At 42.0% G+C, this 18,354-nt stretch overlaps 2 protein-coding genes across 6 annotated transcripts in view; both read right to left on the bottom strand.

The window, feature by feature from the left end:
* Positions 1 to 1,623, bottom strand: part of c21h8orf34 (chromosome 21 C8orf34 homolog) — a 41,942-nt gene extending 40,319 nt beyond the window's left edge. For all 3 annotated transcript variants that reach the window (XR_008567444.1, XM_054766367.1, XM_054766364.1), the window contains exon 1: positions 1,302 to 1,623. Coding sequence is in view for 2 of the 3 variants with exons in the window: in XM_054766367.1 (XP_054622342.1) it covers positions 1,302 to 1,370 (69 nt within the window). In the remaining variant the exon portion in view is untranslated. The remainder of the gene's footprint in view (positions 1 to 1,301) is intronic.
* A 233-nt stretch (positions 1,624 to 1,856) lies between these two features.
* prex2 (phosphatidylinositol-3,4,5-trisphosphate-dependent Rac exchange factor 2) overlaps positions 1,857 to 18,354 on the bottom strand; it is a 92,693-nt gene continuing 76,195 nt past the window's right edge. For 2 of the 3 annotated variants that reach the window (XM_054766430.1, XM_054766429.1), the window contains exons 37-41: positions 12,462 to 12,528; positions 11,456 to 11,646; positions 8,582 to 8,684; positions 5,484 to 5,551; positions 1,857 to 2,583 (exon numbers count right to left, since the gene is read on the bottom strand). In XM_054766430.1, coding sequence (XP_054622405.1) covers positions 2,538 to 2,583; positions 5,484 to 5,551; positions 8,582 to 8,684; positions 11,456 to 11,646; positions 12,462 to 12,528 — 475 coding nt within the window. In that variant the 3' untranslated portion in view covers positions 1,857 to 2,537. Of the gene's footprint in view, positions 2,584 to 5,483; positions 5,552 to 8,581; positions 8,685 to 11,455; positions 11,647 to 12,461; positions 12,529 to 12,559; positions 17,760 to 18,354 lie in introns of those variants that run through there. The other variant, XM_054766431.1, reaches the window with a different exon arrangement.

Here is an 18,354-nt window from a genome sequence, read left to right as displayed (position 1 = left end):
AAATCTCAAAATTTGGTAGAAAACAGCCAGTAAGCATCAAAAACAAAGTCCTGGAGTTCCACGGGGCTTTGTGGTAGAACCAATACAATTAATTTCTAAGACATGCTTTTTTATCTCAATATCACTATAAAACGTATAAAAAAAATGTCATTATTATGCAAATGCTACCCAACGTTCTTTGGACAATTTCATACTTTTTATAAATACATTCATTTTATTCAATATTAGATAATTACCTGTCATTTTCTATTATTATTTTGTTATTCCTTTGAGATGGGAAAAATACTTTAATGGATGTTTTTTTTAAACGCTACATTACAAAAGAAAAAGAAAAAGCACAGCGGACTAGTTGAGACCGACTCTACAGCGCCTCTGTTGGCTGCAGCTAAGTAGTGCACTCCATTTTGCCTGGATTGCAATCATGGTCGACAAAAAGAACGAGCAACATCGTGACATTTACCAGGAATATCAAGGATAGAAGAAGGTGGACGGGTGGACGATGAGGATGAAGGGAGGAAAACAAACAGTGTGTGTGTCTGTGTACCGTAGTGACTCTTAAATACACAGCAGGTGTGTGTGTGTCTGTCCATGGTGCTGAAAACACCCTCCCTCCGCTCACATCTGCTTAGCATGCGCTTCCTGTGGTGTGTATTATTGTGTGTTGTGTAGTGCTGCTACCATGCTAAACGCAGCAAAGTGTCACGTCAGCACTTTGCGTCATGTGATGATGACTTCAGACACACACACACACACACTCACGCAGCAGCAGCTTGCGTGTCACCATGATGGAGCTGTTTGCCTCGCTTTTAATAAATCAAAACACACACACACAAGTTAAAAAAAAAAGCGTTAGTCAAGTCACCAACACTCGGATGGTCCCTGGAGCAAGAGAGAGAGAGAGGTGGAAGCACTCGGGGGAACCCTGGTGCTACAGTGTTTGTGTGTGGACACTTAAACAAGCACATTAAGTCAGGTAGTCATAGTTGTACAAATGCAGACACATGGTTTGATTTATATTGTTGTGTATGTGGAGCTATGTGCCTGAAATACATGGATTACTATTGAATTTGACGCTAGTTGGATGCTCTTGAGCAAGGCATCAAACTGCTTGACGCCTCTACTGTGATGCAGTGCAAGATAAGTACATGATGTAGTACGTAGTGCATGTTCAATGCAGGGATAAAGAGGATTTTTCCAAAATAATGAGTTGTTCTCCACTCAAAGAGCAATTAGTGGTGACATAACAGTAATTATCACAAGCATTGCAAGGTGATTGTAGAGTCTAGTAAGAAGTTACTCACCTCAAATAAAGGTCCAATTTTGTTCTTTTCCAGGTACGACTGAATCCTTGACTGTTGCGGGGACGCCATGGAGAAAGTGATGAGGGGTGTGAGGAGGGTGGCTGCCCCCTCTCTGAAGAGCTTTCAGCGGGATGAGATCGTCCAGTGAGCCGCTGTCCGTCGTCCTTCAAGCCGCTTCACATGTTGACAAAACACTCCTACCGTCCTCCCCGCATCATATTAGACCGGCTGCCTGGGGCAGGCTGAGAGCAGCCCGGCTCATGGTGGTGGACAGTCGGTCCGGGACCATCTCCAGCCGGCTGGCTCGTTTGCTTGCTTCCGTAGAGTGGAGCTCACAAGCGGCGCAGATTCCAAGTCTTCCCGCCCCCCCTCTGAATGCATGCGTGGATGGACAGTGCCCCTCCCTCTCCTGTAATGCATCCACTCACTGCAGCTCCACTCATTAAGAAAGAGGCTGTCATTAGTGCCTAATTGCTTATTAATATTCAACATTATATAGGTCACAAATGATTGATCCAATACAATACGTTTATTATCATTATTAATATTTGCAGTCTGCATCATAGTGAAGGCTTTTACTAACAGTATTCATGGTCACTTCAATGCAAAAAAACAAAACAAAACGATTGTCCATTCATTGGTTGATGTGTATTTTAATATACATTTTTTTTTACACATTGTATATGCATTTTCCAAGTAACCCAACTATTTTTATGTGTATTTTATCCCCTATCAGAGCTTATTGACACTGTTGCTAGTTTGCATAGTCGTGAGTTACCATTTACAGTAATATATGGAACACAAGAAGACCTGAGTAATGTAAAAATAAGACATTTCTACCGGTAAAAAAAACAAAACATGTTAATCCTGATATAATATTGGAAACAATTGGGACATATTTACAATAAACACTTGAAGGAAGGACGTTGCCGGGAATTGTTGGCGACAAATTTCAGCATGTTTGTGTCATGTTATGATCATCTAATACTATGAAAATTAAACGTCAGCCAATAATACGCAAGAGATTCCCTCCGAGTGGAATTCAAAGCACACATAACAAACAAAACAGTACAGTGGTGAAGTATTAAAAACACTACAATTCTATTTACACGTGAGGCCCCAAGTCTGGACATATTTATTTTTTTTATATATATATATTTGTATAAAACACTCCTTCGGGAATAGCAAAAGGAGAAGACTCCTGTTCTTCTGCGTGGTTGTCCTGGTTGCAATGCATCATGGGTCACCATCAGGGGGCGGAGGCTGGCACAGCTTGTACAACCTGAGCGGAGACGCATGCAAGTGTTTTGTTATAAGGCAGCTGGCCGTGAAAGAACAATTAGCCTGACATACTGTAAGACAGTATTTTTTTTATCCCCGGAAACAAGTCTAAGATGAGTCGTCTTATATTCGAGACATTGACACATGCATACCAGGAGCTTTTCTCCTTGTCACTCACACACATTTAACCGGACATCTAACTTTTTTATGTCATCACTTGCAATACACATTTACACATTACACATTTACCGTCATGGGAAAATATTTGAATTAGTAGCTGCTCCCCCTAGTGACAAAGTTGGTACACTACAGGTTCATGAAAAGAGGAGTCTCTGGCTTTTCATGGCTCCGTTCTACCTCTAGAAGTGATGTCACACTTTTGGCACGGAAAGTTCCAACGCTACCAGACGCTGACAAAGCAAATGTGACTTTCTCATCTACATTTCAGTGCATTTACTTTGGACCCCTCCTCGCTGAGAACACATCAACTCCTGATCAACACAAGCAGATAGTCCTAAGACAGCAACACGGATCACGCCACGACCTAATTGTGTTTGTCAATTCCGCTAAGAGGTTCAAAAAGGGATGCCTGTCACACATATACACACACACACACACACACACACACACACACACACACACACACACACGCACGCGCGAGGCTAAATATACTCTATATGTAACGGACAAAAAATGCTGAGTCCCTCTAATGGAGCCACTTGGCACAACAAATTAAGACGGACGCCATACAATACTACAGTGTGTGCTTATAAGACTCGGAGATAAGCCTTGTTAGCAGAGAGCAGAGTCTACAAGCTGTGAATGTTAAATATATTTCTATAAAATACTAAATACAAAATAAAATAATTTCAACAAATAAGTATACAAAAATACTAGGGCTGTCAAAGTTAACGTGTTAATAACGCGTTAACGGAAGATTCCTTTAACGGCACTATTTTTTTTAGGCACGATTAACGCGCACACTTCCTGTTTGAGCCTCGGACCGTACCGTACTTTGAGGAAGTAGCGGCGATTGTGGAGCCACAAGCGGGAACAAATATTGAGCAGAAATGGGCAAAGAAAATTTAGCTTCAAAGCCCTGACAGGCTCTCGCAACAAGACTAAAGTTATTTGTATCTACTGTGGCTGTGATATGAATTGTCAAGGAGTATGTGGACTTGAAGCGAGCTGCGAGAAGGTACTCAAGCACTGCCAGTATTTTTTTATTGTCATTCATACACTGGTATCTTGGCATACGAGTGTCCCAACTAACAAGTGTTTTTTTTAAAAGATGTGAGCCTTCTCTCGGTTGATTTTTTGCGTTGAACTGCGAGCTAAAATTTTGATAGGAGCTGCTAGTTAATGGCAGGGATAGCCAGGGACAGCTATTTGGGGGCTTGTGTCAGACCATGGCTGAAGAGCATTAGCAGCACACTAGCTAGTCACCGGGAAAGATCGTCAGTAAAACATATGTACATTATAACAATCAAATTTATCATATTTATTATGTATTGTGTAAAACTATGACAGGAACAACATCAAATGAAAAGCATGAAATGAATACAGACCACCATCCACCAGTACAAGCCTGGACTTTGCTTTTTAGAGAGGTTTGTGTACCAAACAAATACGCACATTAGCACTCAATAATGTCAGCAAATCTTACCTTTATGCATTCCCACATAGTATCAGCATTTGGGACCAAATATGAGGTGAAAGAAAATGGGTAAAAATACAGGATAGCAGCCTGTCTGTAAGCGTGGGGCAAAGTTACATGGTGCGTTCAAGAACCGTCAAACAAAGTGGGACCAAACGCCGCTCACATTAAAAATGCAAAAACTGGGAGATTTCTAAATGTATATCATTTTTTGAATAAAATAATTGCCCATATTTCCAAAATTAAAATTACAAATTGATGAAAAATATAAATGAATTTCAAATTCAATTTCCTAATTATGTGGAAAGAAGCATTCATCAGGATTTAAACAAACAAAAAAAATCCCACATTTACTGTAATTTTAGATTTTCTGACAGTTTTCCCACTGAAAATGAATGTGCACCCTTTATTGTAACATCCTGCTCAAAGTAGAATGAACATATGACTGCTGATTCAATTCCCGATCCCGCTTATTTACAACATTCAGTCTGCATTTTTACTTTCCAACATTTCAAATTCTTCCATTTTCAGTCTGCTACAAATGAATGGAGAAATGAAATGGTGCCCCCTACCGGTAGAAAAATCATTTTATATTTTCCATTACTGTAACATTCCACTCACCCTACAAGGTGACATGTCTCAGGTGGTCAATTGGTTGTCTCCCAACCTGATGGTTGTTGGTTCGATCCTCTGTCCTTGTGCGATTGTTCAACATATTTGTGCATTTCAACAATCAGTCTCCATTTTTAATTTCCCAAATTTAAAATTCTGCCGTTTTCAGCATGAACATATTAAATGGTGCCCCCACTGGTGGAAAAATAGTTTTCTTACATTTACAATTACTGTAACATTCCACTTATTCTACAGGGTGACATGACTCAAGTGGTAGATTTGTCGTCTTCCAACCCAATGGTTGCTGGTTCGATCCTCGGCCATTATGTAATTGTTCAACATATTGATACATTTCAACAATTTTAAAAAACGCTTCAAACCATTCCAATTTCAAAATGTTCAGCTCATTCAGGATATGTATGCCAGGGGTATCCAATGTGCGGCCTGGGGGATTTTTTTATTGGCCCGCGGCACTTTATTTTTTTTCAAAAACTACAGGAACAATTGAAAAAAAGAGCAAAAAGGTGTAATGTAATGAGAAAAAACTGAAATGTTGACGCTAATAATTAATAATAACACGCTTCCATACAATTGGTGGAAATTAATTAGATAGATATGCAATGTAAGGTTACCTTGGCACAGAGGACGGAGTCCGATCCCTCACTCCCAGATTCTTGGCAGAATTCTGAACTCTGGCACCCTAAAAGAGACACGGGAGGATGGTTGGAAGGGAGGTACTGTAGGAATAAACGGCACGGAGGGAAAACGAGCCAAAGTAAGCAGCAAAATAACTTTTATGCCCTCTGAATATTGCACACAAAGTAATATAAGCGCAATATATATATAAAGAAAAAAATGATTCAGCTGTTGCTTGAAAATAACATCTCTATTGCTTGCCATTAAGTCACAGAACTCTGCAGATTTTCACAGTTCTTTAGTCATAAAGGTTACAAAAAAGCGTCCTTATGGTCGTCTTGCAAACTGCAGAAGAGCACGTCCACAGTAAAGAGTGTTTGTGGGCGATAAAATGGAGTTTGTATGATGAATGGTGTTTATGTGTTAGCATTTCGCCCAGTCAGGATGCTCTTGCTTGTGTGCAGAGTCTGCACTAACACAACCAGCAAGGACGGGAGGGTAGAAAAAGTGGACTAACAAACACACATTATGACGCACATGCAAAAACACACAATCAAATTAGAAGCGACAGTGTTGGCCGTGCCCTAAATGTGCATCAGTCAACCTCCTGGGCACGACCGGTCAGTGTGACATTCTGCTCTCTTGCTAGCAGGGTACTTACTACCAGCAATTACTCGATTGCTATCACAGCCTCCAGACAAAGATGGCCGCTAATGTCCCTTAAAGGACGATCACAAGCAACCACAAAGATAACAGAAGAAATATAACCCTCTATAATAAAAATGTCTGAAACTGCTAAATTGCAACGTTATTTTATAATTGCGTAATTGTTATAACTGTTATAATTGCAAAAAATTTCACAAGTAAAGCATCACTGTGTGTCTGTTTTTACAATCATTTACATGTTTCAAAATAATATAACTAAAGGTGTACTTTGGTTTTCCTATTGCTTTGGTTTAGAATTCATTCTCATCATGTATTATTACAATGACACATACAATAACTTAGAGGTTTTACATTTTGTCATTGACAACTCATTCACTTACTTGTGTTTTGGTGTTCACTGTCTAATAGGAAGAGAAAGGAATGGAGAAAGATAACTTCTTCAGTGATGCATTAGGCAGCATTTATGTACTAGATGTACGAGAGCAATGAAAAATGGTAATCAATCTCCCCTTTTGTCATTTACGGGACACTATTCAGCCATTCTGCCATTCTCCCATTCATCAGCTGACGTCTGAGTGAAAGGACGCACTCCATGTGGACTCAACAGACTCCTCTCAGTCCTATCTAGGTCGGTTGTGACGCATGCTGAGGTAAACTCCATTGATTGACAACAAATGCGAGACACAAACATATCCTGACTGAATGCAAACAAGATAGAGTGCCCAAAAATGGTATATTTAACAAAACAATACCACGACAGCGAAGGCTGACAATGAGCAGCATTTTGCATTGAAAAGACATAATTGCTTGATTTGAAAACAATTGCTGTGTGGTGTTTTATCACAGTTACACTGCCAACTAGTGGCTTGGCATGCACACAACAACCAATTATTTGATTTGCTCTTTGCTGGACACTAGTTTCCATTTAAAAATACTCTTATCATTTATTATGTTTATTATTCATTCTAATAAAAAGGTTTCCCGTATGGATCCCTAAAAAATCTCCGATGAAGATGAAATATTCTAATTAATATGAAAAATTATTATTATTATGTGTCATAATTATTATGTTTTCAAAATTGCATTTAAATGTATTTGGTTGTAAAATTATGTTGTTTTCACATGCAAGTTTGAAATGTCTACAATAATACCAAATAAATAACATATGTTTATTATTATTTAAATTTGAATATACTATATTACTATTTGGTTATTTGCCATGTGATATGATAAGATAATATGATGTGATATGATATGATATACAGTATCAGGTCGCATCATATGATAATTTATCTGATAATATATATAATATGATGTATACACTACCGGTCAAACGTTTTAGGACACTCCAATTTCTCTGGAAGAAAAAGCTACATTTTTAAGTGTTAAGATGGTCTGTCTCTCTTCCATTGTTAATTCCCCTTTTCCTTGCCATTTTTGTATGACTTTCTCCTGTACAATGCTGTTAAACTGATGTTCACGGGGGCAAAGTACCACAGTGTGTTCCGAACAATGTTTTTATGCAGACAGAGGAGGTAGTAAGTACTCCACAACTTGGAACACCTGTCGGAATTAGCTGCTGACTCATTAAGTAACAAAGAACAATCTATGTAAATGCAGGAATGGGTTTAATCACAGTTAGACTGTTAGCATGTACATTACAAATAATTGATTTGGTATACAGACTTTCACATAAATATCGTTTATTGTTTTCTTGCATTATGTATCTATCTAGTATATTATTGTAAATATAGTAAAATATAGACAAAATATCTTGTCCGTAGTAGGGTTGCGAGGGTATGACTTTGGCCGATCGGCAGGGTCACCAGCCAATCACAGTGCACATATAGACTACCATTCACGCTAACATTCATACCTTTGGACAATTTAGAGTCGCCAATTAACCTAACAAGCATGTTTTTGGAATTTGGGAGGAATTTGGGAGCCGGAGTACTTTAATTGAAATCTTTAATTATGTAGTTGTTTTCAGAGGTGTTTATTATTAATGGACACCCTCAACTGCACGCTCCAATAGAAATGCGTTTCTATTATTTATGCATTCATTCACAAAATCAAAACACTCCTAACACTCAAATTCATTGTTCATTGAACAGTGGCACTGATTGCCACACTCAAATATGACACACAGCATCAAGACTCCCTCAGCTCTGCTGTGACCTTTTCACCGTGTGACATGAGGAAAATGCTCAATGCGTCCAAACTGATTTCACTTAGTGGCGCTTCCATCCGTCGCTAAGCACATTTGTTATGTTAGCACAGTGTTGGGCTGCAGACAAGTGTGAAAACATTTGTCAGAAGTTGACATTTGTGTGTCCTTTTGTCAACAAGATACTCTGACTGGATGTGTATTCGGCGTTGGACAGAGAGCAGTTCTGGAGGATTATTGATAATGGAGCTGCACTCTTACCTGTTTCCTCATGACATCAGTGGCCTGCATGATGCAGCGAGGGGGCAGGCCGTGGTTCCGGGCTAAGAGGATGGCCTGCTCCAGTGTCACGCTCAGGGTGCAGCTGTGGGTCAGAGGGGACAGTATGTAAAACGTGGTAATCGTAATGGTTTAATGTAATGGTCGCTCATCTTGGTGCTTTGTTTGAGTTCCTTACTCAATCCAATGTGAGAAAAAGGTGTTGTATTTGAAAAAGGTTCCTTATAGTGAATGCAAGATGCTTTATGTGCTTTATGATGTTTTTAGTGTTAGAAAGCGATACTTGTAGAAGTCCTCCACATGCTTACCACCTGATTCAAATAGCTTTGGGTGTCTGGGCATGTAAGTCTGCCCTTCACCGTCTCAGAGGAGGCGATCACCCCTCCCCTCACATACAGTAGGTACCATTTGAGGAAATGACCAATAATGTTCGCTGTTGTTATAGAAGCTGCAATATCAGACTCCACAGTCTCCACTTTGCTGCATTGTTCCCCTCTCTTCCTGACCTCCTCTTGGATAAAAATGTGGCAATGTTAACTTTAGGAGGATTTCTGCTGTGTTTTTATTTTCCCCGTATTTGTTTACAGAGTAAGAGATGACTGTCTAATAACAAAACAAAACGTAATCCCTGCTGGGGCGAAAGAAAACAATAGACTTTATTTATTGCTGGCACATTTTGCGCTTCTCCTATGAGCATCTTTGTTTCTTTTTCTTGGGTTTCTTCTCCTTGATCACTTTGGACTTTGCATGAGCGTAAGTGGATTGGAACAGCATGAAGCAGGCGATGATAAATCACCTCAGCAGCCTTAAGGAAGAGAGGAAGCATGCAGTTTTATGCTATTCCTTCATCGCTCTCCAGCCAGGGAGATATTTAAAAAATCTACTTTTTGGAGACTTGTCTGCGCCCCCCCCTTCATGCTGGATTGTTGAGTTTATTACTTTCCATCATGCTCCTAAAATTAGACTATATCGCATTCAAAGTTATGTGCCGTAAAGTATTCCAATCCTTGCGGACACCCCCCCCAGGGAGTGTAACTCAATGAAACAACAGCCGGCAGTGTTGAGACTTTGGACAGTTCAATTTGCAGTGAAAAGACTCAGGATCGATAAACCAGCACAGCTTGTTAGGCTGGAAAGGTCACCCAGCAACCTTAACACCTGTCACTGGCACACTAAGGATTTTCACACACTGTCCTCACTCGCTGTATGTGTGTGTGTGTTAATCAGTGTGAACACACACACACACACACACACACACAGTTTGCTGTCACTAATGACTCACAAACTGGTGTCAACAGGCATTTCACGCACACCAACCACTTGTGGGAATGACGATAACCCCTCATCATAGCTCCAACACATGTACTAACATGTCTTCTTGGAATCAAACTGGCAAGTCAAAGCAATGCTGATTCTTGTCATTTCATTGGAAAATAAATAGATTATGCCCAAAAAGCCCCCCCTGGTAAGGGAGAACATATTAGCAAATGCCACTGGTGCGCCTGATTGATACAAAACCTGGTATTCAGCGTCACAGGACGCACAAAAATCAAGAACCTATGTTGAGAAAGGCACAGGAAGTCAGTCATTTCGGTTTGTGTGTGTCATTTGTAGAGCCCAGAATCACAGAATTGGCTCGTAAAAACGGAATCTACTGTTCAACGCAGATTGCTGTCATCGTGAGGAGAAGGAACGTTTGTGTGGGGAAATATTTCCCCAGCAGACCACTCAATCATGGCGGAATCTCCTCACAAACAGTAACCCGCCCCCATCCTGAACTAAACATGTCCAAGAGGGCACCTGTAACACCAGCGAAAGTTGGCAAAAAAAACTCACTTCTTGTGAAGTCTGAGTGGAAGCCAACTGGAATAGCGGCTGTGTGTGTGTGTGTGCGAAGGTGGGAAACACTATTGAATTGGTCCTCGCCAGGATGTGCAGGAAGTCCGCATTAACAATATCAACATTCATAATTATTTCCCATTGTTTTTCTGCATGTGAAACTGTAATTACTCCTTTAACCTTTTGGAAGGATGAAATAAACACCGAGGTATCACTGTATTTGAGTTGAACATTTTCCACATTTAGGTTGCCACTTGTCATCAAAAGGTGCAGATTTGGCCCACGGCCACCGGTTGCTTAGCGCTGACCTAGACGATGTAAATGCTGAAATGGTGTTTATGTTTTTATGGTTAAATCCTATTCATATCAAGCCAAGAGAGTTTCCCTGGCTGTCATCTGCAGGGTCACAGTAAGTCTTTGTGTGAGTCACTCTATACACACAAAGAAGCCCACTTTGGGTTAATAAAGTACACGGCGCCAGAAAGTTTCGATTAGAGATCAGGCAAGCAGACGTGTGACTTTATCAAGCCATCAGTCACAAGCCCTCGCCGTGTGAGCGGGAGCATGAGAGCGAGACAAAAAGATATGGAAACTGTCATGGAAGGGAGGAGGAGGAGGAGGAGGAGGAGGGTGGGGATGAGAGAGAGCAGAGATGAAAGATGAACGGCGGTGACAAATGATCAGGATATTTCTGTCCTTGTCAATTGATGAATGGTGGCTCAGCCGGAGGCGAATTAACAGGAGCAGCCATATATAGAGGTCATTGAGAACGGAGGTGATTGACCCGTCTTCCGGACTGTTAAGCCCCTCCTCTGCTCTGAGGAAGAATGGAGCCCAATTAGGACTCGGCATGAAATATCCTGCTGCTAATTCAAGCCCAGAGACAGACGATGAGGGGGATGAAAAAGACAGCTCGGTTCAAGGCAACCGCCGTGGTGCAAATGCTAAAAGGTGAGCGGGGAAGGCAGAACGCTGTCAAGAGAAGGGGAATGATAAAGCAGGGATCACTTCGCTCACCGGTGAACGCCACTGTTGCACATGACGATGTGCGTGGCCCCCAAACGCGAGCACAGCTCCGAGGCCACCGTCAGGAGGCCCACCCCGGACGCCCCGCAGGCGGTGTACTGGCAGGCGGCGGTGCGGCGACAGCTGATGAAGCTCTCCATCAGACGGTAGAGCTCTTCCATTGCATTGAGGGGCCGCATTAGCTGGGGAGAAAAACAACGAGGAAGGACATAGTAAAAGAGCTTACACATAGAAAATGGAAAATACATTACATTATATTGCGTGGAGTGCTTATAAAATAGAATTTATTATATTCATTGCAAAGCCTGCATGTCATAATTTCGTGTTTTTGTACTTTTATCGGGAAAAATGACAAATTACAAAGTGGTTGCCTACTCCTACTGTATATGAATCTTACTATGTTTCACCATAGCACCATCTGCTGGATCTGATGGGTCAATGTACCACTTGGCCCTGGCCTGGCCAAGTATACACTTAAACTCTGCACTTGTCCAACTGCTAGGTTAGCCTATTTGCGGAAGAAAAACATGATTAAGCTTCCAGCTGGATCTTTAAGCCTTTATGTTAAGATGTGCAGCGAAGCCTGTTTTGAAATAAAGCCGTCCTCTGTGGAGTGACAGGCGGCTACACAGGGAGGGGTCATCTAGCTAGGGCCCCGTCAGTGGCCAAATTGTGTCCATGAGGAAGGAGGTTTTTCCTTCATGTCATGTCATGAAAAGTGAAAACTTCAAATTTGAGTGTTTGAGTGCTTCTTCTCTCAAAAGTGGAGAAAACACGTGGGAGGGATGATAGATTTTTCTCATAAATAAGCACGAGGGACATTTTTAGAACATCATGAAAAAAATGTAATCATGCAACGTACGATAAAGTCTATCAATCTTCCTTGTTAATGGCAGATTAAACCAAAATAAATGCCATGACTGACATGAATAAAGGAATTAACTGCTTTGATAGCTTTATCCATGTATCATTTTTCTACAGTATGATATAATCTTACCTTATCTATAAGAGCAGCCTTGGGTGCAGAGCTTGGCGGCATGTTGGACTGATCCATGTAGAAAGCCCTGGGGGAGGAACCGCATTTCCCATGTGGAGTTAGTTTACTGGACAATTAGGAGCGGCATTTTTTTTCCCCCATATAGTGGCTCACATGTCATCCTGTTTCTTTTCTGGGAAAAGTAGCCACCTGCTTTTTATTTGCATGATTATTAATATGATTATTATTATAATTATTATGCTGCCCCTCCATCTGATGAGGGCCAAGCTTAGACGAAAGACAGACTCATGATCTTGTCCGGGCCTCACGCCAAACACCATCGCGTCATTCATTCATGCAGGAGCCGGTGTGTTTCTTTGTTGCTCCACCGGGGGCAGCAGAGAGTTGTGTCCTTAAGGATGAACAGAGACGGTCCTTGTGATGGTGAGTGCTTGTCATGCAAACTCAGCAGTGTGGGACTCCATCAAATCTCAGTAATCCACTAGTCTGCTAAAAATAGGGACACTACACTTTATTAAAGTCAGCCTAATAGAATCACAGAGCTTTTGACTTCAAGCACTCGGAATTAAAGAACGGTACACATTCACACTTGCATAAAAAATGCACATCATTGGTGTAGAAGAGTGCTGTTAGTCAATATATAATCATGGTCATAGTCATAAAAATGTCACTCATAAATAAACGTCACTCAATATGATGCAGGGCAGGTCAATCAATAACTTAAATGAATACCTTTGCGTCACAGTGTCAAAACTGAGCTTTACATCCTCATATAGTGGTCAGAGATTAACTACAGAGAGTATTGGGTATCTATTAGGAGTAAGGTTTGGAGGGGTAAGGTTAGAGTTTGTACAAATGCAGTTTTAATGACAATTTTGAATATTTTGGTGCATACCAAATTTTGCGCCGATTCGGCGAACACATAGCACCTTTAGGCTAAAAGTGCAGCTATCGTTTCACAAATCTATTTTACCAGCAACTCGCCTCCCCCCATTTGAAACAAGAGCAGCTTGCTTGGGATGGGATAACAGCCCGTTTAATTGGTTCAAGCTGGCCTCAAACAATGCTTACTCTGGTAATAACCCCAGCACATGTGACAGCAAGGCACACTTCCTCAAGTCGTGCACTTAAAATCAAGACAAATAGTCGGCGTGAGGGTCAGTAGGTGAATATTGTCCAACTGACGGCAGGAACTCCTTTCCTCATCGAGCAGCCGGAAAAAACAAGCTAGTATTGTCATTCCCTCTGTGATGCCCACACTGTCCTATAGCATTCTGCAGTGACTGGCTTGCAGCATTACAGTAAGTAACACATGCACTAGTTGTTTTTTTTGGTTTTTTTTAATATGAGGATCTAATGCAGGACGTGGCCACTGGCCAGAAATGATCCCGGTCGTATTTCACACAGCCAACAGGAATACTTTATTCTCTCTGCTTCATGACAATGGGAAAGCTCTCAGGAGGTTTAGACGTCAGCTGAGGCGTCGAAGGGGGATTTGGAGGACAGATGTTTCCAGGAGCAGCGTGGGAACGACCGCATTAGCATGACACCCTCCTCTCAAAACAGGAGGAGAATTTAATTTAAAATGTAACAGTGGAGGACAAGAGTCATATTTACGACGTGAATGAAAGCCCAGAGCTGTGCATATGCGATGGCTAAATCACTTGCTTTGCTTTGATTAATGACATTTACAGTTCTTAAAATGTAAGCCCTGCAGCAAGTAGCAGAGCTACTGAGAAGCTTTCGAGGGTTTTCTGGAGGTTTTGAATGCAGTAGTGAGTAGCAAGACAATTGTATGTTGCCTACAGTCAAGTATGCTGGCGGTAGCGCCATGGTCTGGGGTTGCACGAGTGCTACCAGTACTGGGGAGCTGCGGGTCATAAAGGAGAAAAATGAATTCAAACAAAAGTGAGTTTCAAGAGTGTTGAGTGTTGCCTAAAGCCAAGCATAGTAGTGGTACAGCGTCAAGGTCTGGGGCTGCACGAGTGCTGCGGGCACTGGGGAGCTGTGGTTCATTGGGAGAAAAAATCAATTCCAACAAAAGTGAGTTTCAAGACGATTGTGTGTTGCCTACAGTCAAGCACGATAGTGGTGTAGTGTCATGGTCTGGGGCTGCACGAGTGCTACCAGCATTGGGGAGCTGCAGTTCATGGAGGGGAAACCTGAATTCAAGATCATTGTGCCATGCCTATGGTCAAACAGGGTGGTGGTAGCGTCATGGTGTGGGGCTGCATGAGTGCTGCTAGCACTGGGGAGCTGAGCTTCATTGAGCGGAAAAATGACTTTCAACAAAAGTGAACTTTGAGATAATTGTGCCTTGCCTACAGTCAAGCTTGGTAGTGCAGCGCCATGGTATAGGGGGCTGCATGAGTGCTGCCGGCACTGGGGAACAGCAGTTCATTGAGGAGAAACCTGAATTTCAACATGTACTGTGACATTGTGAAGCAGATACTGGGTCGTAGGACAGTTTTCCAACAAGATAAGCTGCTCAAACACCTTCAAGATGACAAGATGAAGGAGGGAAGTCTCCAGAGTCCAACTGAGCATCTGTGGGGCATCCTCAAGCAATAGGAAGGAAGGTGGAGGAGCGCAAGGCATCTGTCATCATGGAGGAGTGGAAGAGGATTCCGTTAACAACCTGCACAGCTCTGGTGAATTTCATGCCAAAAAGGATTAAGGCAGCAGTGGTAGATAACGATGGCGCTCATACTTGATATTCACACCAAGGACACAATTTGTTCACTTACTTGTGTTGCCAGCTATTTAGACAATAATGGCTGTGTGTTGACCCATTTTCCGTAGATAGTAAATCTATACTGCTATGCAAGCTGTACACTAGCTACAATCAAATATATGCATTTCTATAGTATCATCTACTGCATACTGTACATGTTTCACGCATACAGCAGACTGCAACCAAGGATAATGTGGTCATTTTCCGATGTTACTGTCACCAAAAGCTGAGAAACTAACGTCCTGGCTTTGACCCCACCAAGCAGTTAAGCCTTAATGAAACTAAATCTCTGCACCCTTCCCTGGAATGATGAGTTCACAGCTCACTCTTAAGCAACCCCCCAGACTGATGAAACCTATAAATGTTGAAGAGAATGTCACATCATTCAAGTTCAATTCAGCCCCATGGTAATCGATCCAACCTTAATGGCAGTCGATGAGGCTGTAAAATTGGCTGTCGAAGATATTTCCCCTTCAGAAGTTCTACATTTCTGGTGGCTGCAACACTACTTGTGCACACTGCAGGTTGTGATGGACAAGAAACTACAGCATTTGGAGGGCTGTGCACTGGAATCTTGAAGATTAAACATCAAAGATCCCCTATTACACAAAAGTGGCTTTTTGTTGGAGACAGGCATGGACACAGCTCATTAGCATTAAAGCTACAGACACACAAAATGGCATGTAGGGCTTCACCAAAAAAAATTCCAGCATCAAGGTTACATTTTGGGTAACACTTCCATCACACTATTGTGGCACCTCTGAAACTTGAAAAATAATATATCACCGTCCCTTTTACCCCCCCCCCAAAAAGCGGTTTTTTGTCGTGACTCCCGGGGGACGAGCGCATGTGCTTGTGTTTAGGGTTTGCGGATGACTTGTGCGTCTTCATTAAGCAGCGGATTGCCCTTTCTTGAAGTGGTTACAGAGTGACAACCGCCTCACGGCGTCTTAAAACAACCCTGGCAGCCGTATCGTTTACTCTTCGTGACTGGCTCCAGTTGAGCGTCGGCCACAACGCATGGCACAGGCCTCAGCAGGCGAGACGAGGAGACGTGAGCTTTTCAAGACCAAAATACGTCGCTGTGTTTCTTTGAAGTCACTCACATGCACACATGTACGCATGCACGCAAGAACAATATTTTGGACGCATGCAGCAACAGCAGCCACTTTACAGAAGGAATCTGTTAAAAAAAAGTGCAACCTCGAAAGTCCAAATTTTGGGGCAAAGTAAACTAAAGTCGCACTAAACCTCCAAACCACTTCATTTTGCACTGGAGCTCACTGCACCTCACACTAGGACAGTTCAGCCACCACTGAAGGAGTTAAAATGTTACTTAACAATGCCCAAACAGTTACAGTAAAGAAGTCGCCCCTCACTACACGCAGAACATGTGCTGTGCATAGAGCCCCATGATCCATGGGGAGCACCATTTTGCACAAACGGGCGCATTCTCTGCAAATGCGCAAAGGAGTCGCATTGCTGCCGTGAGGCGTAGAGCACCAAGTCAGCCAGAGGCAGGAGAGAAGCAGCAGCATAAAATAATTCCCTTGTGCAGTCCCTGGTGGTGTAATAGTACAGCTGCTGCCTTTTAAGTCAGAAAGCACAATCTCAATCCAGGTCTAGGACAGTCTTTGTTTTTTTTATTCTGTCAATTTGTTATTTGGCACAAAAAATCATTTATTGACCAATTTGTTTTCCTTGTATTTGTATTACTCCAATACATACATGTAACTGAACTGATGTTCAAGTCAAACAGTATCAAAATAGCTTTTAAAAGATCAGTTAGGTCCTAGAGATGTTGTCATCGCAGCTGCCCAATTTGGCCAGGGACAAATTTTGAGGCGCATTTGTGACAGGACTCAGCATTTTATTGTTTTTACATTTCAGCACCAACACTGGTTGACTTACCTTTACACTTGAATGAGGCTTACGAGTGTTAAACTGTTACTTAAAAATGCCAGTACAGTTAACAAATGTTTTATGAGGGTAGCAGTTTGACCCTGGAACAGATTATTTCTAATAACTGGTGGAAATGTGCACATACTGACAAGGAACATCAGTCAAAGTTAATTGTTTTTGTTTTGACATGAAGAAACAACCCATGAAAAGCGTTTTTTCATGATTCTTAAATGATTCAAATTGTGGCCGCACAGTGAGCGAGTGGGTAGCGTGTTGGCCTCACAGTTAGGAGAATTGAGGGTTTAAATCTCCTTTTGAGTATTTTTTTGCGGAGTTTGCATGTTGTTCTGATGCACACGTGGGTCTTAGTTAATTGGAGACTATAAATTGCCCATAGGTGTGAACATGGCTGTTTGTATAACTGTGCCGTACGAATATTGTAGAATTTGTGGAATCTCATCACCATTACGTGTCCTAATGTAACAGAATGTTAAATGATTGCGTGAAAACATGAAAATGTGTGGGGAAAAACACCCCGCAGTTCATTCAGTTCACTGTAGCGTGTGGTGGGCTCTTTTGTGCCAGTCATGCAGCTTCGGGGCTGAGGCCCGCAGTGTGCGTTTAACCCGACATGTGGCCGCACTCCAAGGATAACGACGTGCCTGAGGTCAGAGGGAGGAGTGACATCACGGCCCGCTCTGTGGTAGTGTTACCACACGGGGGGGGGGGGGGGGGGGGGGGGGGGGGGGGGGGGGGGAAAGAGAGCAGCTGGGAATGTTTACTTTAGCAGCAGCGAGAATTGTCAACCATGTTTCTGATCCCAGTAATGTTTGGTTAAGTATTACATGCAATATTTGACTGAAGGAGCATTTTGACAGTGAGGTGCACCTTTGACTCAGCCTGTCATTCATCAGCGTAACTGAAGAAATGATGCTCTCACATAAATGAACGCAAAACAATTGCATATTCATTCATGTGCTTGATTATTTTTTTTATTATAAGCACAAATAAACAAGTAATCCCAATAAAATCATGTGCCTGGATAATAAATCACTCAACTCTCCAACTTGGCCGCCTGACGGTGCAGATGAAGTTTCACCGCTGCTATTAATTATCAAACAATCTGCAGCATCTGCCTGCCCCCGACGGGCATCGGATAAAAAGGGAAAGGCAAGCCGCGCTTCAAATGGATTTCACGGAGCACGACGAATTTGTTCAGTCTCTTATATTTCAATCTTGGTGTGTAAGTGTTTCGAT

This window comes from Dunckerocampus dactyliophorus, chromosome 21 (assembly GCF_027744805.1).
Source record: "Dunckerocampus dactyliophorus isolate RoL2022-P2 chromosome 21, RoL_Ddac_1.1, whole genome shotgun sequence".
NCBI classification, from domain to species: domain Eukaryota; kingdom Metazoa; phylum Chordata; class Actinopteri; order Syngnathiformes; family Syngnathidae; genus Dunckerocampus; species Dunckerocampus dactyliophorus.
The sequence above is the reverse complement of the archived record's forward strand: the minus strand, read 5'-3'. Positions and strand labels throughout refer to the sequence as shown.